General features: G+C 38.6%; 2 protein-coding genes and 1 long non-coding RNA gene across 9 annotated transcripts in view; 2 read left to right on the forward strand and 1 right to left on the reverse strand.

Moving 5' to 3' along the window:
- The window catches only part of rusc1 (RUN and SH3 domain containing 1), a 32,060-nt gene extending 27,832 nt beyond the window's left edge, over nt 1–4,228 (forward strand). For both annotated transcript variants that reach the window (XM_035941339.2, XM_023294891.3), the window contains one exon: nt 764–4,228. In XM_035941339.2, coding sequence (XP_035797232.2) covers nt 764–929 — 166 coding nt within the window. In that variant the 3' untranslated portion in view covers nt 930–4,228. The remainder of the gene's footprint in view (nt 1–763) is intronic.
- A 493-nt stretch (nt 4,229–4,721) lies between these two features.
- Nucleotides 4,722–7,536, forward strand: LOC129349641 (uncharacterized). Its single transcript, XR_008602714.1, has 3 exons — nt 4,722–5,371; nt 5,921–6,079; nt 7,022–7,536. It is a non-coding gene; the product is annotated as an uncharacterized LOC129349641 (long non-coding RNA).
- Nucleotides 7,537–16,210: 8,674 nt separating this feature from the next.
- LOC111585412 (histone-lysine N-methyltransferase ASH1L-like) overlaps nt 16,211–27,254 on the reverse strand; it is a 28,776-nt gene continuing 17,732 nt past the window's right edge. For 3 of the 6 annotated variants that reach the window (XM_055013441.1, XM_035941336.2, XM_035941337.2), the window contains 11 exons: nt 25,677–25,941; nt 25,340–25,522; nt 24,220–24,314; nt 22,801–22,874; nt 22,665–22,710; nt 22,540–22,580; nt 22,386–22,456; nt 20,758–20,936; nt 20,205–20,296; nt 19,938–20,080; nt 16,211–18,121 (listed from right to left, as the gene is read on the reverse strand). In XM_055013441.1, the coding sequence (XP_054869416.1) occupies nt 19,952–20,080; nt 20,205–20,296; nt 20,758–20,936; nt 22,386–22,456; nt 22,540–22,580; nt 22,665–22,710; nt 22,801–22,874; nt 24,220–24,314; nt 25,340–25,522; nt 25,677–25,941 (1,175 nt within the window). In that variant the 3' untranslated portion in view covers nt 16,211–18,121; nt 19,938–19,951. Of the gene's footprint in view, nt 18,122–19,937; nt 20,081–20,204; nt 20,297–20,744; nt 20,937–22,385; nt 22,457–22,539; nt 22,581–22,664; nt 22,711–22,800; nt 22,875–24,219; nt 24,315–25,339; nt 25,600–25,676; nt 25,942–27,254 lie in introns of those variants that run through there. The other 3 variants (XR_008602672.1, XR_008602673.1, XM_023294887.3) reach the window with 3 other exon arrangements.

Here is a 27,254-nt window from a genome sequence, read left to right on the forward strand (position 1 = left end):
CTTAGAAATGTATCATTAATGTTTCCAACACAATGTTTTACTGTCCTTTGTCAAATTTTTATGACATTTCCAGCCACATGAAACCTGTTGGTCCACTAAAAAATCACTATAAATCACATTTACTTAATAAATAATCTGCATTTTCTATTAAAAAAAATATACAGGGATATGCATAATTTTACATAGAGAATTTTTGGTAAAAATTTAAAAAAGACAATAATAAAATATATCTTTAACATCTCTAACACAATGTTTTACTGTCTTTTCTCACTTGTCTGTCATTGCCAGCCACAAAAAACCTGTTGGTCCATTAAAGATTCACTTTAAATCACATTTACTTCGTATAAAATTTGCATTCTCCAAAAATAGAGAGGTATGCATAATTTTAGACATGCCATTTTTTATAAAATGTAAAAAATAGGAAGCATAAATACTTAAAAATGTATGTTTAACATCTCTAACACAATGTTTTACTGTATTTTGTCGCTTGTTTTTTTTTTCATTTCCAGCCCAAAGAAACCTGTTCAGCCAATAAAAATTAACTTTAAATCACATTTATGTAGTAGAAAATCTTCATTTTCTCAAAATAGAAGGTTATTGCTAATTTTAGTCATGGCATTTTTCATATATGTTAAACATCTCTAACACAATGTTTTCCTGTATTTTGTCGCTTGTTTATGTCATTTCCAGCCAGAAGAAACCTGCCGATCTCATAAAAATGCCCTATAAATGAGATTTTGAGTGACTTTTTCTTGTGTTTCAGGTCCGTACGAACGCTGTGCGACCACGCCGGAACCGGCTCCGAGCTCAGCTTCCTGAAGGGGGAGGAGCTTGTGGTGCTGGGGGGTGTGGACCAGGACTGGATTCGCTGTCGTCAGGGAGCCAGGGAGGGGCTGGTACCGATCGGCTACACCTCCCTCATCATGTGACTCCGACAGCTGCTGCACTACTAAACCAATACAAAAAACAAAAAAACAAACAAACCAATATCTATATTTTAGGCGAGCGCTGAGAGGTTGCGGCGCGGCTGCACTACTGTGAGGGATATTTCACGCCAGGCGCCATCTGTTCCACTTTCCATGACTCCTCCCCGACACCATCAGCTTGGTAGCATTCGGCTAACGGATTCTAGCGGCAGGAATCCAGCCGAGGGTGTGAAACAATCGCGAGTTTTAGAGCATTTCGCACCTTTGACATTTGAGTGAAGTATCCCTTTTCAGACGTCTTTTTTCTCTTCCTGCTGCGAGGAGGCGACGCTCGACGGCCTAGCGTTAGCCACGTTAGCGCCTCCAGCCGCGGAGTCGTGGGTTTCGCGGGTTTATCGAGCGGAGAAAAGATGCGTCAGAGTACTGAGCCGAAGCTCCCGTTGCATACTGCGTAGTAATGTAGTGAATTGTAGCCGTGTAGATCCGTGTTCTCTTGACCCCTAATGACCTCTCATCCCTCTCGCCTTGTTCATGCGTGTTTCTGCTACTATATTTGACTGTATAAATATACATAAAAAAATCTATCTATATATATATATATATATATATATATAGGTATATAAATTGAGATTATTACCAAGATAGATAGAAAGATAGGCGATCAGGAGAGCAGATAGTGAAACACAAGCATCGGTGCGACTGATTAAACATCCACTCATCTCATGTTTAAGTGCTGTTTATTTTCAAATCCGGTATCTTCCCTCGTGTGTGTGTGTGCGCTTTCGCCATTGTCTTGCTGTCGTATTCATATTAGATTTAGCTCATATCTTAAAAGTGTAAGCGTGCCATGAATGCTTTGAGCGAATGCCAGAAGACATATTTATCCCGCACAGGTAAAGAAGATATCAGACAACAGCGATCTGTAGCTAAACCTTACAGAGGCTCCGTGGGTCGGAGTCAAAACCTCACAAAAACACCTTCCATATCATCACCAATCCCACCTGCGTGCTTCACTGTCGGGACTGTGCGTTCACTGTGGTAGTCCTGGACCACATCCGAGGTCGGAGTGGAAAAAAAACCTCACAGAACTGCGCTCAGCTCTCGTTTGACGCTATCTGGACTCGATACAGCAGTAAAATCCCGGGTGTTGATGTGTGATTCGTAGACGCTACGGTAAAGTCTGTGGGTTTCGGTGGCTGGTCTTCACCTTGTACCTCAGCTTTTTGTATTTATCTCCCCGTCATAATCATTGATATTAATGATAGTGGTTATCGGTGGATGTTGCTCATATGAAATACGTTGCTTTGTGTCATATTTATCAGTTATTCTCTAGATTCTGTATTGATGACTATGCATATGGTTCAGTGTGTTTTTGTTCGTTTTTATTTGGTGTTAGCATGCAAAGTGGACATCCAGACCATAAGACAATAGCTTAAAAGAATATATATGTGTAAACTACCGTTCAAAAGTTTGAGGTCACTTAGAAATGTCCTTATTTTTGAAAAAAAATTACCAAAAGTACTCAAAATGACAAAAATGACCTAAAATTGCCCCAAATTAGTTAAAATCTGCCCAAAAAGGACTCCAAACTGCCCAAATTAAATATAAAATCCACGAAAAATGAGTTAAAGCTGTTTAAAAGGCTTTGAAACTTGTCCAAGGTAGCTTAAAATTGTCAGAAAGGACTCAAGATGACTTGAAACTGTCTAAAATGCTTTGAAACCTGTCTGAAATCACTCAAAATTGTGCTAAATGACTCGAAACCTGTCCAAAATGTGGTGTGAAATGATGGGAAATGGTGTAAATCAGGGCAGTTTGAGGAGTGGTGTGGAGGCCTGGAGCTCCTTGTACCTCCGGGGCGATGTAGTTGGTTCAGGAGGTGTTGCCCTCAAACATGCCCTCCTTGATATCCCAAAGTCAGCTATCTTTAAAGTCTGCCAGAATGACTTAAAACTGTGAAATTCTTCCCAAATTGTCCAAAATTAGTCTATAATGAATTATAAACTGTCCAGAAGGACTCCAAACTGCCCCAAAACCCCCTGAAATGTGTCCAAAATATGTTCAAAACTGTCTAAAATGCTTTGAATCCTGTCTGAAATCACTCAAAATTGCACAAAATGACTGGAAACCTGTCCAAAATGTCTTGACTCATTTTCAATGTAGATCAAATTAAATGAATCAGAAATACAGTCTAGACATTGTCAGACCTAGACTTCATTGTCCCCAAGGTGAAATTCTTTTCCACAGCACCATCCTGCTTGATTTACATTGACAGGACAGTCCAAAAAAAAAAAAACCCAAAAACCACACATTTTACAAAAACACTGTTCAACAGAGGTGTAGTTTTCACTCTGGCCACATCACCTGGGCCTTTTGTTAAGAGTTGCTAAAACAGATGGAATCAGGGTTTTGCCTAGTCGTGCATCTCAGTGTTCTGTATCTACGTCCTGTAGTCTAGACATTGCTAATGTGGTAAATGACTATTCCAGCTGGAAACGGCTGATTTTTAATGGAATATCAACCATCACTCCTGTGTTCTAATGCTACATTGTGTTAGCTAATGGTGTTGAAAGGCTATTGGATGGTTAGAAAACCCCTCTAAATGTGTGAAATTGCCTGGGCGACCCCAGACTTTTGGACGGTAGCGTAACTAAAAGAGCCTGGCGAGGAAAGGCTGACACTGAAGGACCTCTACTGAATCCAGCAGGAACATTTCAACGCTCTAAATAAATCAGGGAACGCTCGGCTCTTCGAAGTTTCCTCATGTTATCGTGTCATGTAGCATGAGATTACCGGCGCTGCGCTCCAGTAGCGTCGAGTCAAAGCTGATGATAAAACGCCATCAAATGGGTCACATGTATAGGTGTTTAAATTGAGATGAAATATCAGTGGACACGTTTAACTGTTCTGTTTTTGAGCTTGTTTTGAAAGCCGTTTATTTATCGGATGTGCTATTTATTGATCTGGAGGTTTCTGAAAGGGGAACATCCGGCCCATCTAGTGTCTCTCTATCTATCTGGGTTTCTTCATGTGTGAGAGTGTGCACATGGCGGTGTACGTGGCGGTGAAAGCAGCGATGAGCGAGAGCACTTCGATGCGTCTGCACATCCTGCACTTTCACTCCTAAGTGTAACTATGACTTCTGTACCTTCCTCTTCCTCTCTGGTGTCATGTAGCCCGTAGACCTCCCGGTGTCCTACTGTTGCATATAGTCGAGTGGCCCTGCTAGTGTCAGTCACTGTCCACCTCCTGCATGTGCTTGTTTGTAAATACACCAAATAAAAGGATCTGTATAAACCAAACTTGTGTGGCTGTAATTTTTTTTTTTTTGCACCAAAGCCCGTATTTATCAAGAATTCATGCTATAATATGCATGGGTAGAACATCGCTTAAATGTCAAATGACTCAAAATGGCATCACTTCTAGTTGAATGCCAGAGTGTTTCCTCTTATTTACAAACAAAAACAAACATTTAACAAAGGATATATGGAAAATAAAGGCCCTACAGTAGCAACTCGATACAAAACAAATCATATTGGCATTTACAGACATGACTCCACAAACATGGTTCCAAAATGAGCTGTGAGCAACAGAACTTGCTCAGTTTAGGACCATATGGGCTATCTATGTCTACATCATGACTACACATTAAAAAGAATTGCCACAGCGACTGAAAATTTAGATTTTGGGACTTGAGAAAGATGGAAAATGATACAGAAACGCATGACAGAGCAACTTAAAATCAGTGGAACAGTGTCAGCAGTAATCAGGAGGTATAGAAGGAGCCATAGTAGCACTAATCATGGCTGCAGTGGTCGTCCTCCTGAAATGACTCCACAGACAGCGAACTACTTTCACAATCTGACAAATCTGATGGTTGTTGGACTTCACAAAGATGAAAAATACAGGAAGATGAAATTAAAAAGAGTAGAAACAGTGTCAGCAGCACTGTTCCCTCTAAACTGCGCGCGTGCGCAATTGCGCACTGCTGACACGGTGTCCACGCACAGAAAATCTGCGCTGTGCACAAAAAAAAAAAATCCAACCTAAATTGTAAATAAAATAAACACGTAACAATTCATTCTGTGCTATTTTTCAATGTGAGTCAGTGAGTGACCAGTGACTGGCTGCTGCAGCCAATGATGCGACTCACATACGTATTTACCATAGACTGTATATAATGGTATTTACGCAGCTAATCTACGTCAGGCGTCCTTACGTGCAGCCACCGTTGTTCTCATAGATATGAATGAGTAGATAGGACACGCCCCTTTGAGCTGCGTGCTACAGCGAGGCTAAGCTAGTGGGGGCAAAGTTTCAGTGCATTCCGTGGATGTAGACGGCGTGAAAACGGAAACAAGAAGTATGCCGTCTCACTGTGCTGCATACAATTACACACTACGTCGTACGATTGAGACAAGGACACTTGGAATGACTTTTCATAGGTAAGAATAGTTTTTGGCTCTTTTTTCATTATGAAATCTTGTTGAGAGCTTCCAGTCTATGAGAGCTAACTAGTTAGCCACTAGCAAAACGCTAAGGCTAGCTAGCAGCTTGAAAAACAAAATAAACAGCTGTTAGAGTCGTAGAAGTAGTATCAGCATTTGTAATAGTATTACAAGTTGTAGTAGCAGTCCCAGTATCAGCAGCAGTAGTTTACTACCACCACTAGTACTAGTAGTAGTCACATTGCTATTACTACCACCAATACTACCAATAGTAATTATAAAGCCTAACTCATGTATATCCAGATTACCATCTATGTTCTTCCTCCAAACCCATTTTATGATTCAGATTACAGGCAGTTCTTTAGGACTGCTCTCAAATAATTGAAATGTTACTAAACAAGGTTATACTTATCAAATTAAATAGCTCTGGTCTTCAGTATTTTGGCGAATTCGGTTCTTTGTACTTAATTTATTAGCATGATTTCTTTTTAATATGTTGTGTACAGACTTAATTACTTCTCTGTCTACTTTTCTTACTCCATGTAGGTTTCCCAGAGACTATGGGTTGAGGAGGAATTGGAAGTTTGTCGGCTTAGACCTGGTGTCATTCCATCAGTGTTAAACTTCCCGGCTCATCTTGGAAGAGTACGTGCCAGAAAGACCACGACCAAACAGCCTTGAGATCTTAGGCAGCGTCTCCCTGAGGTGGGTGTCAACAGTGTTCACTGTCAGGTCTGTGGTAATCCTGTCAAAAAACAAAACAGAAAAAAAATCTAGATTATAAATCAACGTGTAACCAAAGCACTCTGTGTATAACGCCATAGTGTAGGATGTAGTTCAGAAAATGTCAAAGTATAGTATGCTTTACTCAAGAATAACATAGTATGGCCTGTAGTTCATAGTACAGCAAGTTGGCAAGAAAAAAAAACAAAACATAGATTATTATGTGGTTCAAAAAGCACAAAATGATAGGATGTTGCCTAAAATTGTCATGTATGATATGTGGTTCAAAAAATGTCATAGTGCAGTATATTGTCAAAATAGTATGTAATTGAAGAAAACATCAGAGTATAATATGTCATCTAAACAATGCCATAGAATAATAATTTCATTGCACAAGTAAAAGTATAGTAACTTTTAAAACTGTTCGAATTCTTATATGTTGCTTAAAAAAAAAAAAAAAACTAAAACAAAAAAAAGTCACAGTAATATGTCAGTTAAAAAAAGCCTATAGTATAGCATGCCGACCAACAAACATCATAGTATAGCATGGCGCTCTAAAAACGTCACAGTATAGCCTTTAGTCCACAGCTGTCAGTAGGTGAGGAGCAACACAAAAACAGTTCAAACACTGGTTTCCAGAGGGTTAGACAAGAATTTATTTGAAAGAGTAAGTTTACAACAACACAACATGTGAGGGGGTTAAAAACAAATGGGTGTTAGTAAAATAAAAATAAATAAACAGAACTAAAAGTGAACTTCACATTGACATTGATGGGCATTCCAACCAGGAACAAAGTAAAAGATAATCAATACGAAAAAAACCCTCTTCCTGTTCACTTCTTAAAACCCAAAAACACACCGCAGTAGCATCCTAAACTAAAACTACCAATGGGTTCCCTGTTTTCCTTTGTGAACAATTCAAAGGTCCCTCTCTATCTCCCCACATATCCACCAACCACTGGAACACATCTCCAAAGTTCTGCTGGTCCAGCTCAGCTTCCTCTCAGAAGAAGTGCTGCCACCTGCCAGATGAAGGAGCCTTTTGAGAGGCAGCTGGCATCGTGATTGGACTGTACTTTGGTCTGTTCCAATCCAGCTTCAGCTCCAGAGACGGCAGGCGGGACGATTCAACGGAGGCCGGATGGACGAAGGCATGCAGCTGAGTACAATACAGAAAACAACAGAGGAGGAGTGCAGCAGCCCAGAGCCAGAACAACCAGAGTAGCATCGTATGTCTGTTAGAAAACATCATAGTATAGCCTTTGGTATGAAAAAACGCCATAATATACATCGTATATTGTACAAATAACAAGTCAAAGGAAAGAGACATACGTTGTAGAATTGTAGTAATTGTGGGCTGACTGATTTACTGATTATCAGTATTTTATTTTTTACTGATTTACAGTAATAAATACATTTAAAAATGGCACTACTTTGGCTCTCAACCTTTATCTACCTGTGGTCGCTCTGTCTTCTGGAGTGATTTGATTGGTTATACGTCATGAATAAAACTCCTTTAACTTAACATCTGTAAAGAAAACAAAAACGTATCAACAAAGTTTTCTGTTAGAGTTTGTGTTCTTCAAAGTTTAACTCCAAGATTTTAAATACTTTCATTTACTGCAAATGAATATCCAAATGAATATACGCTAAATGTTTCACTAATAATCATTATCAGCCTTAAAAACCCACAAAACACCCCTCTATACTGGACCACACTTAGTACAGTCCGGTTCCCCCTTCTATAAATCTGCTTGGAATCTTCCACTTCCTGTTTGTCAAAGTGGCCTTCTACCTGGACAGGTTTTGTTGGAGCTCATGCAACAAACATTTTGGGTAACTGCACTTTAATATGGATGGATGACACTGAATTAGAGTCTGTTTTAATGAGACTGAGTTAAGATGTGTAGCTCTGTCATTAAATAGGAAATTATTTCTCAGAATTCACAGAGAAAAATCTAAAATGTTTGCTAGGTTAGCGTCCCACATGTTCTTTGGCTCAGCTAAAGCTAACTCTCTCCAACTTCTGGATCTCTTGAGTTGCTTGTTAAAATATCTTGCTAGAGGTGCTGAAGCTCAGAAAGTCTGAGATGTTTGTTCAAAATCAGCTCATTCTCAAGTCTGATCTGAACTGTCCTCTTTTGTTTGAACTTTCCCTAAACTTAGGAGTTAATGACAGAGCAGCACATCCAGACTCAGTCTCATTTATGTAGAGATGAAACTTCAGTGTCATTCATTGATGTTAAAGTGCAGTTTTTCAAATGTTTGTTGCACATGCTCCCAACCAAAGCAGTCCAGGTGGAAGAGGATGTGAAGAGAAAGCTCCAGAGGATGAATATCACACATTTACGTTGGAAATAAATGTCCTTTAATTAGACATTGTCATGCAAAAGTTGGATTTCCCTTTAATGATGTTCAAATCTTTGAGTGTTTTGTTGATGTTGGTTTGTAAATGTTTTTTGACACTCGGCCCCAAAGATTAAAACCTTTTACGGCTCACAAGCTGCAACAATTCACACATTATCAACTATCTTTCTGACTAAACTAAGATAAAAAGTGAAAAACTGCCTGAATCCTGCACCATGAATGTAAATCTTTTTGGTTTTTATGACAGTAAACTGAATATATTTGGGTTTGACATATTATAAACCAAAACAAGAAATGAATTAGTGGAGAAAACAATGAACAGATTAATGGACAAAGAAAATGTGTTTTCCAACATATATGGCTGAACTACTCCAACATTACAAGATACATACAATTTGAATTCAATTTTATTTATATAATGCCAATTACAGGTCAAATTGTCTCAAGATGCTTTATTTTTATTTATTTTTTTGTCATATCTGAAATATGTCAAAGTAAGAAATTAACCCTCTTGACTAATCCAATTTATTATTTGGTTTTTAATAGACTGATAATTAAAAGAACTTTCTCCACTAAAACGAATAAACATGAGGTCAAATAGAAGGAAGAGTTTTAAATACTGCAGTCCCACAACGACAAGAATGAAGTTTGTCAACAAAAACTAAATCTGCTGATGGATTCCATTAAAATCCTAATAAATGATGATAAGGTGTGATACTAAAGGTTTGTGGTGCTAAAAATGTCCAAGTAAAGATATCAAGTTGAACATCTGGATGGAGGTTGATAAAAGTTGACCTCCCTTCATTTCTCTGGAGCGACTCCATGGATTTTATGGATGGTGGTTAAAGACCTGCTCTTCTAGTGGTCTTCCTTCTAGTCGCTGTAAAAAGTCAGTCCATCCTGGCCGACTTCAACACCTCTTCATGACAACTTGTTCTGCTTCTGACCTGGTGGAAACTCCAGAAACTCGGGAAAACCTGTCGAGACTCGAAGAACTCGTGGAAACTCGAAGAACTTGTCGCGCGGGGGAAGGTGTGGTGGGCGGTGGGGGGAAGTGGGGGAGCAGAGGAGGGAGGCCGCCACCCACCTCCCCGCCTACTCTCCGCCCTGACTCCACCCAGACTCCGCCTTGACCTGCCCATGTGGTCACTTCAGGATCTACGATGTCAAAGGGACGACGAAATTATTTCTTTTCATCTGATCTGTAGCTCAGTGAGTTAAGGATTTGCCTATGGAGCTGCAGGTCGCTGGTTCAAGACCAGACAGTTCTTAAACTTTTCTCAAAATCCTGACAAAGACAAAGAAAGAAAACTGCCAGTGGCGGGTCTTGAACCTGCGACCCTCCGCTTGGTAGTCTCTTCTTATCCCCCTGAGCTACTCGCTCAGATACTAATTCTTCTTTTTTTTGCGCATTTATCATCTATTTTTTGTCGTTTTCGAGTTTTTTTTTAACTCGAGTCTCGACTCGACCGTTTTTCTCAGGAGGTTGGACTTCAGCCTTTGTGCTGGAGGGTGGAGCCCTCAGTTCCAAGACTTTCCAAAGCCTCCACACCTCCCGAGTCCTCAGGACCTGAGCTTTCACACAGTCTGAGGGCTGAAATTTTCTAAGTTCCACAGTAGTTCTCTGTTACATTGAACTTTCAGACAGTCCAAGGACTGATATCCTCTAAGTTCCTGAGTAGTTCTCTGTTAGTTTGAACCTTCAGACAGTCTGAGGGCTGACATTTTCTAAGTCCCACAGTAGTTCTCTGTTAGATTTAACTTTCAGACAGTCCAAGGACTGATATCTTCTAAGTTCCTGAGTAGTTCTCCGTTAGTTTGAACCTTTAGACAGTCAGAGGACTGAAATCTTAAAAGTTCTTGAGTAGTTCTCTGTTAGTTTGAACCTTCAGACAGTCTGAGGACTGAAATCTTAAAAGTTTCTCAGTACTTCTCTGTTAGTTTGAACCTTCAGACAGTCTGAGGACTGAAATTTTCTTAGTTCCTGAGTAGTTCTCTGTTAGTTTGAACCTTTAGACAGTCTGAGGACTGAAGTTTTAAAAGTTTCTCAGTACTTCTCTGTTAGTTTGAACTTTCTGGTTAACAGAAGCCTTAAAACTTGTGACCATGAGTCTTGATTTCACATTTAGATCATCCATCTGAGTTCTTCTCAGACCTTCACCTGTGGGTTTTTTAGAAATCCTGAACAAACTTTGATTCTCTTCACTGAACAGTAAAGTTTGTGGAGATCAGAAGGTAACATTAGTTTGATAAATGCCTTCAACTACTAGTAGACTTTATCTGGAAAGCAGTTTTCTGAAATGAGTTCTTAGTAAATCTGTCCACAATCAAACCAAGAACATAGAAAGAGGAAATGTTTGAAGAAACAACTTGATGTTTTCGTTTCAGACTAGAAAACGCTTTGACTTTTATCTGTTTTTGCACTTTTTGATAGTTTTATTGTCTCTTCTGTTTAATTTGATCTTCTAAAGTCTAACTGGTATCTTTTCAAATGTTTTGTTTTTAGTTTGATTCTTCTTAAACGTTTAGTTTTGCTCTTTTCTCACCTTTTGTTCTTTTCTAATGTCTGATTTGATTTCCAAATGTTTTGTCATTTTAATGTTTAATTCTTTTTTCAAATGTTTTATCGACTTGTTTGAGTTTCTTTTTCTTTCCCAATATTTAATGTTTCGATTAAATCTTTAAGGTTTTTCTTTTTAAATGTTTTACCACCTTTTAATGTTTAATTTTCCTTTTAAATGCTTCATTGTATTTTCTGTGTAATTCCTATTTGAAGTTTTATTGTCTTTAAGATGTAATTTTCTAATTAAACATTGAATTTTTTAATTAAATGTTTTGTCTTTTTAAAGGTTTAATAATCTAATTAAATGTTTTGCATTTTTTTAAAACATTTAATATTCTTCTTGTTTAATTGTATTTTTTAAATGTTTAATTATGGAAAATATTTTATCTGTAATTTTTAATATTTCTATTTTAAAAATTTTCATATAAAAATTTCATAAGGACATGTATCTTGTTGAATTATCTAATTCAATATTTTGTCTGTTTAATATAATTTAATTGTATTTCATGTTTAATTATATTAAACAGACAAAATATTGAATTAGATAATTCTTTTGTTTTACATAATCTTTTTAATAAAACTTTTAAAAAGTTTTATTGTATTATTTTTTTTCCTTTGATTTAATTGCTTTTTGTTATGTGGTTTATTGCTTTAATCTTGTTTTTCTGTCAAGATTTTAACCCCAACCTTAAAATTGAAATAAACCCTTAAATCACAAGGAAAATACTTCTGTTGTCACAATCATGAGTTCGTCAATTATTCAGTTTATCAATTCAACTTTATTTGTTTTGCACCTTTTACACACATGACAAAACTAAACAAGCAAAGAGAAAAAAACTATGCTGAAACTATGATTAAAACTCAAACATTTACAAAAAATAGATTTAACATGGTAATAAAATCTGTTGTGTCCAGGGGATGGAGGGAGTTTATTGAAGTCTTCTTGGGCTCACATGGGAAATCATTTAAAATATAACCTTGATATTCAGTCTAAGGAAACTGCAGAGCGACAGAAGAACCAACAATATCTCCTGTTTTCTCCTTTAATGAGTCGACTCTTCTTGTGCTTTCAGACCAAAGAACTACAGACTCTTTACAACCTGCTCAAACTCTTGGTACAGGACCTCACCACACGGGTCAAGAAGGTTTCTGTCTCATTTCTACTCTGAAGCTCACCTTCTCCTGCTCTAACTGCTGACAAATGTTTCTGCTGCTCTAAAGTCTGCTCTCCAGAACTTCCTAAAAACTCTCAAAGTCTCTTCTGCTGCAGGTTGCTTTGTAGAACTGTTCCAGAAAACCTCACTAAACCACATGGAGGAGCCTCAAGATAGTCGTCCAAATGAAACCATACAAAAACCAAACTAGTACAACCCAAACGCTAAAGTCTCCTGCAGCCTACCAGAGAACCTCTGAGAACAGAGAATCAGGACAGGAACTCTTACCTTCTGGACAACCAACGTTGGTTCTCAAACAAGAATACAGAATGTGTCTGACCAAAAACCTCTAAAGACTCACTACAGCCAAGATAAAGACACAACTCAGCTGTACCAAATCCACTAATCACTGCACACGTTATCACCATGTGCTAACTGTGGCTAAAGAACCACATTTACCAAGACGACTATCCAGTACAAAGCCCTAAAACACACCAAGAAACACATTAAAGACGATTTTACTGCTGGAAGCTGCAAACCAACGCCTAAAGAACAAATTAAAGCAACGGAGCCAAACCCGGTTCAGTGGTGAAGAGAAACAGAGGAAATGTTTGTCTGCAGCTAAATAAAGCAGGAAGACACTGAGCTGCTCAGGTGTTCCTGATAACACCAAGCAGCCACCTGGACAGCCAATAGGAACACAGCTTCCTGGAAGTCCAGAGGGCTGGCTTAGTGAAGGAAATTTAATTTAAAGTTGAAGCAGAAAGTTAACAAAGAAAGTTGAAAACCACCTTCTGATACCTGAAATCTCTGAGTTTTCACACAAAGAACACCTGAACATGTCAATCTGGTTCCATAGTAGAACCATCATTGTAAAAACATCATAGTATGGTGTGTTGCTCAAAAAACATTAGGACCCAGCTGTCAGGGGACAAACATGTAAGAAACATGAGAACAGAGAGAATCCAACCAGTAGGTCACAGTTTATCATCATCTAATCATCTCCTGAAGTCCATATGGTGAGAGACATCAGTATCTGGTTGTTAATTTACCAGAGGATGCTTATAATCATGCTGATGTGGTCTGTACTCTACAGTATTTTAGTGACTCAATAAATGCCTAAGTTGTTTTTTTAAAATGCTTTGTAGTTTTTAATAAACATTTAATAGCCTATATGTAATCAATAAATGGCCTTTGCCTATCTTAAGAAAAATTCACTCAGAACTCTGATATGTTAACAGTACTAAATAAATCAATAAATACATGCATACACACAAAAATAAGTTAATACATTAATTGTGTTAAGATAAGATTTAGATTTTTAAAAAAGTTATTTATGTTTTTACAGAATCCAGTATTGCTCACTGGTTGGTCATTACATTTTGTTAGTTTGATTTCACTGTTTAAAATGATGCCACCTCTTTTCAGACAGAACCTGTGATAATAAAACAATACAAAATTTTTAGTTCCGTGTTAATAAAGCACTTAGAGCTTTAAGTATGGCTAAATGCTTTTTTCAAAATTAAATATATCACTCCTTAGGTGGTAGTGGCCCCAAGTTCAGTAAAGTTGGAAAGATATTCACAGATTGGGACTTCCAGCATCAATAACTCATTAGATATAGGTTGTCAAAACATAAACGGTGCCTCTTTCCCATTGTTGCAAGGCAGACAATGTGCTACAAGCCCAGTTTTATCAAAAGTAGCTGTCTTTCAAGCTACAGGAATAACATTGGTGTCTATGGAGTGAACAGGGTCCGTCTGCAATTTGCAAAACCACTGCAACAGTAAAGAGAGACAAATATTCAGTAACTTCACTCTTATACATTGTAGTGTCACTAAAATCACTGCAGCCTTCAACTGGCTCCTGTTGACAAAGTGTTTTAACAGAAATGTAAACGCTGTAATTTGATTCTTTTAATGAACCATGTAACTTGAATGGATGTGATGCTGGTGTGACCACAGTGCACACGTCTGATGTTGCTCACAGTGGTCCAAGGGACGCTCAGGGAGTTTGTGTGTTTGCTCACACTCAGGAAAAATTACAGGGAACATTGGTCAGCAGTAATAAGGAGGTATTTAAGGAGCCATCGTACCACTAATCATGGCTGCAGTCATTGTCTTTGGGTTTCGGTGCTTGTTTTTTCTTTTGTTAGATCACATCTTGTGTGTTTCCATGTTCCTTGTCCCTTTTCAGTTGCTTCATGTTTTATTTTGAAGTCGTTTACATGCTCCGGGAGTTTTAGTTCCTTCCTTTGTGAGTTTTCCCTCCATTTTTTAAAGGCTGCCCTGCCCCATTGGTTCATTTCACCTGTGTATTGTTTACTCATCAGTTCTCTGTCTTTATAGTATAGTCCTGCATTTTCTTCTGTTTTTTTTGGCAGTTTTACCTAGTTGCCAGCGCTCTTTGGTCTCCTGGTCCACCTGCACATTGACTTACCTGGAGTTTACCTGCCTGACTTCTCCTCAACAGCTACTGGTTTGTACATTTTTAAGATTTTACTTTACTTCTTGCTTCAGTTTGTTCCCTTGCTTGTTACCTTTTGGGCTTTTTGGCTAATCTTTGCCAGCTCCCTGTGCTTTTAATTCATGTGATGGTTGATGATCAGATGGAGTCCAGATGTTTGATGTGAACCTGACCAGGACTACCACAGTGGATGCATAGTCCTGACAGTGAAGCACGGAGGTGGAAGTATGATGATATGGGGCTGCATGAGAGCAAAACATGTTGATGACATTTCTAGATGTCTGAAGATAAACCAAACTACTGGCTGACAAGATGATTCCCAGTCTGCAGATGCTGTAAGAAGAGAAATATCCCAGCATTAGAACCAAAATCACACCAGGAACTATGCCCTGAAGTATGTTTCATGACTTACATCCAGTAGAACACCTTTGGGGTATTTTAATCCTCCTGTTGTCCTCATTTACAGGCACCAAAAAATGTTGTTACTTTGTCTGAAAAAAAATCCAAAAATTCAGTAAAAAAAATTCCCCAAATTTATGAAAATTTACAAAAACCTTCAGGAAGAAAATTCCAATAATTCCTTGAAAGTTTCCTTTAAAAGATTTTTTTTTAATATCCCCCAAATTTGGCAAGAACATTCTTGTAAATATTTTCAAAAAATGAGTAAAAATCTTCCAAAAAAAATCCCCAGACTATCTAAAATGATTCCATATATATCAGTAAAACTTGTAATATTTACTTTAAGAACATTCACTGAAATAATCAACCACAATCCAGCGAATTTCGCTGGATTGTGGTTGATTTTTTCATGAATGTTCTTAAAGAAACATTTTTTTTTCCACCAAAAAAATGTTCAAAAATTCCCTGAAAATGTGGGCATCAGAAGTTTCACTGTGAAAATATATTTTTTAATCACATTTTCAAACTGTAAAACGGGTCAGTTTGACCCACAGGACGACAGGAGGGTTAAAGAGAAAGTTACAGCAACACAACCCCTCCAACCTAATCAAAAAATAAAGGTTGACACAAAATCCGTTTTTAAAAAAAGGATTTGAATCTTACTAATCACTTTTGCTGCAATGTGTTTCTGCTGTATTTTAATATACTGAACCTAAACTGTTCGTTTTGAGCTGTTCATCTCAGACGTAATGCTCTTACTGAGAGGTGACGCAATGTTTACTCATCTGACATTTGGGTGATTTTGCACTTTTACACTATAAATTACATCTCCAGGAATCTACCTGTCGAGACTGCAGAAAGGAAGCAAGAACAATTTAATCTTCACGCATGCAAAAGCGTCCCAGGATGCATTGGGACGTTTCGGAAAGGGCATGGAGGAGAAAATCTCCCCGGAGCGAGCTGCTGCAGCCCTCCCCCATCTTGTAAACCGAGTTTCCTTTGACAGCGTCCTCCGTTGTGGGTCATTATGGAGGACAACACGGTGCGAGATATGCAATCTAACGCCACTAGATAGCACTGTTAGCCCAAGCTGATTAGCATCACTGCGGTAGAACACACTCACAATCACACAGCAAGTGGCCCAAACACCCAGAGCCTGCAGGGTTCAGTACTAGTAGACATAAAATGCTTTTATTATTATGGATATAGAGGCAAAAAGTTGGAGCTGACATTCTATGGCATTGAAGTTATCACTGTTTTCTGATGTTTTTTTTGTTTGTTTTCCAGATGCACATTATCGGAGGCAACAGCCAAAGGTTACATGTCATGCAAACTAGATAAATAACTCTTTATTTGTACCTTTGCTATAAAGTTAATCATCCACTGGCAATAATGTAGTGCTCTTAGTTAAAAAAAGGAAAGAGGAAAAATATACATACAGTATGTAAACAGTCAAAGAAATTGCACTTTCTTGGCTCGTTATTAGAAGCCACACTACTGAAAGAGAGAGAGAGAGCAGGAGTTTAACACTGGAAAAAACTAATTCACTGTCACTGATTGTCTGACCAAAAAACAGCTAAAAAAAAAAAGACAAATTATGTAATTCTACCAAAAAATCATATACAATCATAGTCAAGGAGAAATGTCTGATATATTGGTCAGCTGTATAATTTGTTAAAAACATCTTAGTAAAATGAAGGATTTGATTATTATCTGTTATGTATAATCCGGATAGTACTGTCATGTTGTGATACTAATTTTACACGCTACTGCTGATAGAAGGAAAACAGGTCTCTCTATGTACTGTACATTCACATGAACCTAAACGGATTAGCCCGATGCTCCTAAGATGAAACAATCTGCTAAATGCATCTGTACAGAAAAAATGACCTCCGATCCTCGAATATTCACAACTTAAAAAACAAAAAAGAAGTCAAAATAACAACAAAAAAAAGAGTATATATAGTCCTTATCAGAGGAGATATTGCTTTTTAAAGACTGCATGAGTTCGCTTATACACAAGACAACATGGCACTTCTACAGAGCATTTGGGGCAAATCAATCCCTTTTTCCCCCTCTTCTTTCTAACCCCCCCGACCCGAGGACATTCTGATTGTCAATGCTCCGAAGCAAAGAGCCAAACATTCTCGAAGGCAGTCCGAGTAAACAAAAACACTTTGTACACCTCCGGAAGCAATACTGAAAAATAGGCGACAATAAAACATTCCTATCGCGAATATATTTCTTCAAGCGGACGAGCTCGCCTTTATGTTTCTCTGCTCAAAAAAATAACTTCTCTCTTTCTTAAAACCTCATTAGAAATTCTCTTGCCGCGATGCCAAAATTCCTATCGCTTAGCCCGGCCCCCCCTCCCCTGCCTATTCACTGGTACATAGCAGACACTGTCTTGGTAAAAGTGAAAAAAAAACAACAACCTCACTAACACTGTCTCTACAGCTTGTAACTGGCTCGCCTCCTCCTCGTGCCATTTCCCAAAGGTGCGCTGTGACTTTGAAAAGCTTAACAAGTAAAACGAGGGTTCGATTTTGACCTACTTAGGGCCCCGGCTACATTTTTTTTTCATGTAGCAGCTCATCGTCTCTCTCGGAGCCAAAACACCGAGTACCGCATATGTCTGCTCTCCATCCCCAAAAAGCTTAAGGTGCCGAAGTGAGAGCGATCAAAGTGTGTTTTTATAGTGTGTCCACTCAGCGTACGTTACAGTCTTTTAGTGTGCTTGTTCGTCCAGCACTAGTGCAAATTCATTTTCAGCTGGTCTGTTTCTCTTTTTTTTTCTTTTTTCTGGGACAGTCGATCTGCGTTCATCCTCTCCGCCGCCTGGACAAAAGATGCGTGTTGCCATGGTTTCATCCTTGGTGTGATGCCCTTCGAAGCGCGAGGTTCGACACACTCGTCTGTCAGTGTGCGAGATGTCTTTCTTTGCGTTTAATTTTCTGAAGCTCTCTCGTCTCCATCTTTTTTTTTTTATTACTACTGGTGATAGCGGCGTTGTGACATCAGTTCGAGTCCGTCTGTCCGGTGGTGGTTCTGGTCCCTTCCTCGGAGCGCTGCCACCTACGCAAACACAAGACGACGTCAACACAACAATGCATGTGCAGCACTGCATGCATCACCTCCAGTAGCTGCATTACTTCAGAGTTAACCCTCCTGCTGTCCTCATTTACGGGCACCAAAAAATATTCTTTCCTTGTCTGAAAAAAATCCAAAAATTCAGCAAAAAAATTCAATAATTCCTTAAAAGTTTCCCTTAAAAGTTTTATATAAAAAAATCCCCCAAATTTGGCAAGAAAATTCTTGTAAATATTTTCAAAAAATGAGTAAAAATCTTCCAAAAAAATCCTAAAAATATCTAAAGTGATTACATATATATCAGTAAAACTTCTAATATTTTCTTAAGAACATTCACATAAAAATCAACCAAAATCCAGCGAAATTCGCTGGATTCTGGTTGATTTTTTTTGTAAATGTTCTTAAGAAACATTTTTAACATTTCTTTTTTTCCACCAAAAAAATGTTCAAAGATTTCCCAAAAATGTTGAAAATGTGGACATCAGAAGTTTCACTGTGGAAATATATTTTTTTTCCCATATTTTCAAACTTTAAAGTGGGTCAATTTTGACCCACAGGACAACATGAGGGTTAAACAGTACTTTCTCTGATGTAGAATTACAAATTAAGAGTGTAGATTTATCATACTAAAAAGACAGATCCAACAGTAGGAATGCAGCTGAAGTCAGCTCCTTTTTCACACTTTGTATGTCCATCTCTATTTTTGATGCAATTCTCCTCGGCATGAAGGATGCCAATTTTCTGCTTGCCAACTTTCTCTTTAAAATACCCAGAAGATGTTCTATTGGATTCAACTTAGGCAGTACACTTGTGAAGGTCACAGTTTTGTTTTTTTTCCACATCTTTACAAACTCGTATGTGATTTAGTTCTTTGCTTCTTGTCAGCCAGTATTTTGGTTTATCCTCAAGACATTCACCTAGAAATGTCATCAACACCTTTTTCTCTCATGCAGCCCCACATCATCATACTTCCACCTCCATGCTTCACTGTCAGGACTATGCATCCACTGTGGTAGTCCTGGTCAGGTTCACACCAAACATCTGGACTCCATCTGAGAACAACTCATTCATCTTCATCTGACCAAAGAATGTTCTCCAACATTCATCAGACTTCTTTTTATACATTTTAAGCTAAGTTTAGCTTGTCTTTTTGCGCCAGAAAACATTTTTTTTGTCTTCCGTCCATAGAGGTCGATGTTCTTCACTGTCTGAGCTTCACACTAACTCTGATTTCCATTGATAACTCCTGTACCAAATCTGAAGCAGCTGCCGTCTGTTTTTCATAGCTAGATTATTATAGTAGTTCACTGTCTGTGGAGTCATTTTAGGAGGACGACCACTGCAGCCATGATTAGTGGTACCATGGCTCATTCTATACCTCCTGATTACTGCTGACACTGTGGTTCACAGACTTTTAGTTGATCTTACTGGGCCTTTTCCAATCTTTGTAAAGTTTCACAACAAGATTTTTCAATTCTTTTCCACGTGGAGCTATGATGTAGACATAGACACAGCTCATAGGTCCAAACTGAGAAAGTTCTGCTGTTCACGGCTCATTTTAGAACCATGTTCATGCAGTAAAGCTCATTGGAAGGTGCTTTCACTTTTGGCGCATTGAGTTTCTACTTTGAGGCCTAAATATTCAATACAGGGCTTGCTTTTGATTGTTTCTAAGAGGAAAAACTTCAACTTAGAAGTAATGCGTTTATTCAACGGTGGTACCATTCTGAGTCGTTTGACATTAAAGTGATATTGCTGTTACATATTTTACTTCCACCTTTCCTCTGTTTGCTCCACCTACCTCTATCTGTTAGCTTATGAATGCTGCAGGGTCAAAAGTAAATCATTCAGCCGTTTCCTCCTCTGTTCTCTGCTGCAGACCTCTCCTTCCCCTCGTTTTTCTTCCTCTCCCTCCTCCTCTTGTCTGTTCTGGGTTTTGGTGGGCTGGAGTGCAGCGAACAGAAAGAAAAGAGCAAAATAATGGCAAAAGCAGATTTTCACTCTTGTGGAAATTTGCATTAAAATGTTCTCTGTGGGTTTTTATTTCATTTTTTTTTGTAAAACTCACACAGGGGCTGGCAGTGAGCGAGCTGGAGGTGTCCTGACTTAGCTGGTTGGGGTCACTGCTGATAACCGTCACCTCCACCCCCACTGGTGGATCTGAGGGTGGGAAAAGGTCCAACTGTACGTTAGCGAAAGGCAAACAAAAACAGCATTTCTTGCACAGATGCATCTCTAATTATGTCCTCGTCGATTTCTATCTGCAATCAAGCAGCGGATCTTTGATGGAAACGGTGCGGTTTCGCTGCTAATGGGGGAAAGTTGATGCCTGCTGGGCTCTTGGACACCAGCGGTTGGATGACAGAAATGGGGAAACATTTCTGCAGGCTGCGGTTGGAAAACCACTCAGTATGCGCTGCTGAGTATGATATGGAGAGACGAGCCAAAAACCAGGCAGAACACACACACACACACGCACACACACATTCATGCAAAGTAAAAAGACACAACACAGGGACGCCAAAGGACACAGATGTACGGCAGGAATGAGAGCCGGACCGCATATGCATACACAAACACCTACAGAAACGAAAACTAACACACACACTTGCTTCATGGACCTGACTTGATGTGGCCGTCGTCCCCATTGGCTCCATCACAGGACGGGCGTCGCGATTCGTCCTCGTCCTCCCCGTCGGCGTCCCGTTCCCGCTCCCGCTCGATCCTCATCCGGATCTGTCGGTCTCGAACCAGCTCCCAGTTCCTCACCAGGAAGACGTGATGTTTCACCACGAAGCTCCTGGAGAAACAGTAAGTGCCGACGTCAGTCCAGAGACGCAACCCTCAAGCTTTTTCTGGACAGTTTTTTTGCTTCCGTGTGCATTTGTGGGCTCATTTTTCGCTGAAGTCTAAAGAGTCCTGCAGCTCAACGGAAACAGAACAACCGTGAAGAAGCAGAGAAAACTCAGAATGTCTTCTTCCAGGATGACACAGTTAGAATCCTAAAGAAAAAGTTGAGTTTCAGCATTTTTCCAAGTGTCCACGGCTGCTACCAAGCCTTAAAAACATATAGTGGCTCTACATTTATATATATTTGAGTATCACAACCACTACAATCTCGCCATTTTTAACAGAAAGATGTTTCACCATGCTGGATGTATCTCCAACAACCTGCTCCTCTGTTCACTGTTTCTGAGCCATGCTGCATTTATTTATTCATCTAGTAGCTTTGATTTTCCTCTCAGTCTTTCTGTGGAAACACTGCCTGCAGATCAACCTGATTTTTTTTTTTGTCACAAACCTGTTGGTCACAGCTGAGTCAGTCATCGATTCTGTGTTCAGATTTTTTTTTCTGCAATTTTTTTGAGTGAGACATGTAGAATAAAGAAGTTTGGGTGACATTTCACAATTTTAAGCATATTTTTGGTGCATTTCCTGACAGAAATGTATGCCATACAATATACATAATAGGAATGATCTCATCTGTTTTTACCATTTCTGGTGGACAAATCGTGTTATTCTGGCTTTTTTTGTTTTTTAAAGGAATATGGTCTTTCAAGCCCACCAGCAGGTTTTTGGTATCAGAGGGTTAAAAGGGATAGTTTAATTAAATATGGAACATTCCTTTTCCAGTAAATTAATGACAGGTTTCTGCAAAATGTAAGCAGAAAATAAAAACAGATGGGTGACAAAAAGATGGATGGTTCTACACGCTGTAGATATTTACAAGCTCCATTTTTAATTTCCATCTGCTGTGTGTAAACACAGCCTGCAGTTCAGCCAAAAAGTCTCTGAATTTCTGTCACAAGACTGTTGATTTCACCTGAGTGAGATCTGGCTTCATGATTGCATCGAGAACCACATAATTTTTAGTTTTTCACAGAATTTGATTTATGGAAGTACTTTATTTTTTGTAGAATAAAACATCAGGATTTTAAGGTCAGATTTGGTCACATTCACAGGATGATTAGTTCAAGGACTGTTGGAAATTTCACAAGCCGACGATTGCTTCTTTTTGCACTGTTTCTGTCTGATAAATGGTGTAGTTTTGGTGGATTTTTAAACTTTCAAACTGCTTTTCTGGGGGGTATTCATAGTGTTAAGTTGCTTTTTATTATGTAAACAAGTTACATAAGCAGCCTTCTAAACTTTAGGAAAAGTTAAAGGTTAGAAAGAAGTACTGCTGATGTTAGATCAGTTAGAAAACTTCAGTTTATTGTGATTTATGAGTGTTTTTATTTTCTTTTACCTCTCAGTGCCAGTCAAGGGCTCCATGTCGAGGTGAGGGAATAAGCTGGTGATGTCGCTGGAGCTCTCCTCCTGCGAAGCCAAAAGCAAAAGGAGGTTTTAGAGGACGAGTTATTAACGTCGGGTTAAAACAAACCCACAGCCACAGGACTCACCGCTGCCTGCTGAGAGGAAGCCGTCCTCTCCTTCAGCCGGCCTGAGACAATCAGAGACATCAGTGAGTATTGACTGGACACATCAGCAAACCTGACGATAACACATCTGATAAACGGAAACTCACAGTAGCGTCGCTTCCTCTTCAGGGGGACGGCAGGCTGGTGGTGGAGCTGCAGGCGAGCCGCAGGAGAATTAAATCCTGGTACGTTTCCAAGGCTAAAAAAAAACTCTTTTATTATGTTACTGAGCCTGAATGTTACCTGGTTGTTCTGCCAAAGCCACATAACATCGTAGGGCAGCTGGAAATGAATTCGCTTCAGTCTCAGATACTTTCCTGCAGGAGATAAGACGGGTTTAGGATGAGCTCTAGCAGGAAAACAGGCATCTAGCAGTGTTTATTTACTCAATCATTCATTTAATCTTTATTTAAATTCAAAATATATTGAAGCCTGATTTGCAAAAGAACCAAGAAAAAGCATAAAAGCTGGAAATAAGTTGGATATCAGTGAAAATCGAAATATTCAAAAGCAGCTTTACCAAGTTACTTTAAAAGCCAAAAGAAATAAATCTAATTTGAAGGGCATCTTATCTAAAAAAAAAATAATTAAAAAAAGACAAAATTACACAATTTATTAAAGCCAGAAATTATAAAAACATTGAAAAGTTTCACATTTCCATCTTTTCTTCAGTCCCTGAATCTATTACAAGTGACATACAGTTTCGGTAAAATAAATATTAGCAATAATAATAATTAAATTAACTCGTAAAAATGGGAAAAATAATAAATACTAACTGAAGCATTTAACCCTCTGAACCCTAAAACCTTGAAAATCTATTCAGTCTTTATCTTCCAGGAAAAAAGGAAAATTACACAATTTATTAAAGCCAGAAAGTGTAAAAACTTTTTTAAAAAATGTTAGAAAACATAAAAAAATTTCAGATTTCCAACTTTTCTTCGGTCTCTGAGTCTATCACGTATAAATAAAAAAAATAAATAACCAAAAATAAGCTTTAGCTTGTTATATGTCATCGAAATAATTAATCAATATAACTTTTATTTAAACCCAAAATATCTAAAGTTATGGAAGTCTCATTTACAATACAATTAGGTTAGAACATAAAAAGACACAAACTATAAATTTGGACAACAATAACGGCAAAAATACTCCAATTATTAAAGAAATTTGAAAAGAAAATCCTAAACATTAACTAGGTAGTGAATACTAATGCAATCACTTATTTTACATTTAATATTTTTAACTAACTGACATTACTTTGTAAAAATCACTTTGACATGAAAGATTTTTTTTTTTGTAAATTCTTGTCAAAAGAGCCAAATTATATCAACTTTTGACATTAAATTTTGAAAAGCAATAAGACAAAAAAACTTCCAGAGGTGGTGAATACTTTTTATAGGTGCTGTATATATTAGAGCTGCAAAGATTGACTGAATTAAAATAAAACGATTAGTTATTAACTATTAATCGTCAACTATTTTGATTATCAATTCGTTTTTGTGTTGTTGTTTTTTTAAAAAACCAAACAAACAAGTTAAACTGCTAAATAATACTAAATAAACACGGCTAAATTCTCTGATTGAAACTTTAATTGACTTATAAACTGAAAAACAACTGATTAATCAATTAATCCGTTAGCGTTAGCTCATTCTTAGCACTCACCAACATGTATGGGAGCAGGCAGCAGGCTGTAGTCGTGTTCTTCTGGTGTATATTCCAAACTCTCTCTGCAGTTCTTCTGGGCTTGAGAAGGCGGTCTGGAAAAGAAACACAGCAAATAAACAAACAAACAAACCAGCTGACAAGGGAGGGGGTTAGAAGCAGAGTGGTCTAACCCACAACCCAAATATAGTGTTACAGTAGCGCTTCGGATATCAGATCATTCTTTAAAACACAAAATTGGAACCCATTTTTCTCAAAAACTGCAGAAAGTGGGTCAGACCACTCTGCTTCCAACCCTTCAAGTCATAGAAAAACAACTAACTACACAGCTTCAGTCATTAAAGAAGTTAACTTCACAGCTAAAGTCATAGAGGAAGCTAACTCCACAGCTAAAGTCATAGAGGAAGCTAACTCCACAGCTAAAGTCATAGACAGAAGCTAACAACACAGCTAGGGTAACTGAAAGACAGCTAAATACACAGTTATGGCCATAAAAAGACGCTGACTACATATCTAAAGTTAAAGAAAGTAGCTATCTTCACAGCTAAAGTCATATTCAGAACAACATAGTTAAAGCTATAGACAGAAGCTAACTACATAGCCAAACCATAGAAAGAAGCTAACAATGCAGCTAAAGTCATAGAAATACGTTAACTACATAGCCAAATTAATACAAAAACAGCTAAATAGACAGCTATGGCCATAAGAAGATGTTAACTACATAGCTAAATTTACAGAAAGAAGCTAACAATGCAGCTTAAGTAATAGAAAGCTGCTAAATACACGGCTATGGCCATAAAAAGATCCTAACTACATAGCTAAAGTCATAGAAACAGCTAACTACACAGCTAAAGGAATGGAAAACAGCTAACTATACAACTATAACAATAAAAAGACGCCAACTACATAGCTAAATTAATACAAAAACAGCTAACTACACAGCTGTGGCCATAAAAAGAAGCTAACTACATATCTAAAGTCATAAAAACAGCTAACTACACAGTGGTGCTTCAGATGTTAGACCATTCTTGAAAAAAGAAACTCAAAAACTACAGGAAGTGGGGTAGACCATTCTGTTTCCAAACCCTAGACAGGTTGTTTGTGCATCAGCTGGACTAACTCTGTGGTTTTGTAGTCGTCAGAGTAAAGACCCGCCCTCAGGAACTTCTTCCTGGGCGGCCCCTCGGATCTCTCCTCTCTTTGGACGAGCGGCGGCGGAGGGGGCGGGGCCTGGGGCGGGTCGGCGTCCGATTGGCCAAAACGCTCGGGGAGGGGGTCGCACTCAGGTTTATCCTCGGCGATGCTGAAAGGGAAGAGAGAGGTAGAATGATAGAGAGGAAAAAGAGAAAGAGAGAAAAGGCACTGGTTTAGCACACAGTGCTGAAAACGGCGGGTTAATTCTTCCAGCGGCGACTTGGTTGTATTGGATTGTCAAGTCAACCAGCTCAGGGTTTTACCTCTGGGGACATGGGGAGTCGCCGTGCTTCCTCTTGCGGCCTCGCTTCCTCTTGGCCTCCAGCTCCGAGTCGCCTCCGAGTCGCTGTCGAGGCTGCGGCAGGTCTTGCGGCGTTGCGGGCGGGTGATGATGCGGCGGCGGCGAGGCTGCAGCGTCGGAGGGCAGCGGGTGCTTCCTCGGACGTCCAGGCCTCCTTTTGTTCTTCACCACGTCTGGCGCTGGCACACTTTTCTGCTGCCCTCGGCTCCTCGAGTCACCTTGTAAACCTGCAGTCGTTGAGAGGGAGGACGGGGGAGGACGGGGGAGGAAATGAGACAGATGTGGATCAGCGATGGAGCCGGCGGGAGGTGAGGCCGGTCTGGGCTGAGTCATGCGGATGGACCACAGATTAGGTGAGTCACATTTCCTCTGAGCAGATCGCTGCTGGGAAACGCATTAAAAAGTGATTTATCCGCGCTGTCACTGCAGAAAAATACGACACAAACAAAGAGCAGCCGGCGTTCTTTACACGAGTTTGTTTCTGCAGAAAAGTCTGAACATCTTTTACTGTAATGTAAAGCTTCATGGATGCACAGATTTTATTGTTTTTAGCTTCATTTAACCCTCATGTTGTCCTGCGGGTCAAAATTGACCCTGCTGAAAATGTGGAAAAAAATATATATATATTTCCACAGTGAAACTTCTGATGTCCACACTTTTAACATTTTTGGGAAATCTTTGAACATTTTTTGGTGGAAAAAAGGAAATGTTAAAAATGTCTCTTAAGAACATTCACATAAAAATCAACCAAAATCCAGCAAATTTCACTGGATTTTGGTGTGACATGACTAGGACAGAGCGGGAATCGAATCGCCGACCCTTCAATCATTGGACGACCCGCTCTACCACCTGAGCCACAACCGCCCCGATTTATTTGTTTATGGACATGTAGAAGTCGTGAGTTTGGTTAAAAAGTTTTCTTTTTGTTGTTGTTTTTTACATTTTCAACACTGACTGTGTCCAGCCAGGATTAATTTTCATTGTTACATATATTTGCATCTATTTTCCATTTTTTTAAAATATTTATTCGAAGAAACCGAGTTTGTTGTCCTATAGGATGCACATGTGTGCAGCAAAATTAGCTAGAAACAGTGGAGAAACACAATAAAGGAAGATTTGGTTGCAAAAACAAAATTGCTTTTTAAAATATTTTTTGTTTTTTTTTTAATGTATTTTTGCTGCATAAATGTTCCTAAAATACTCCCCAAATCACTCCAGTCATTCTGCAATGATAAGTCAGAGTTAATCAAGTCATCTGCTGAAAATTCCTGCATTTTTTTTTTTCAATTTATATCGCCGTTTTGAGCAGCATCAACATTCGCCAGACGCCAGATTTTTTCACAGCCAGGGTTAAGTTTCTTGTTGCATAATTTTGCACCTATTTTCCCATTTTTAAACTTTATTTAGAAGTCATTGTTGACCTGCTGGTTCCACATAAGCAGAGCAAAATTACTGGAGTGAAACACTGAAAAGGAAGATTTGGTTGTAAAAATAAATCATTTCTTTTATTTTTGGTGCAGAAATACTTCCCTCCAAAATC

The sequence above is a fragment of the Amphiprion ocellaris genome, chromosome 9, assembly GCF_022539595.1.
Source record: "Amphiprion ocellaris isolate individual 3 ecotype Okinawa chromosome 9, ASM2253959v1, whole genome shotgun sequence".
Taxonomy (NCBI): domain Eukaryota; kingdom Metazoa; phylum Chordata; class Actinopteri; family Pomacentridae; genus Amphiprion; species Amphiprion ocellaris.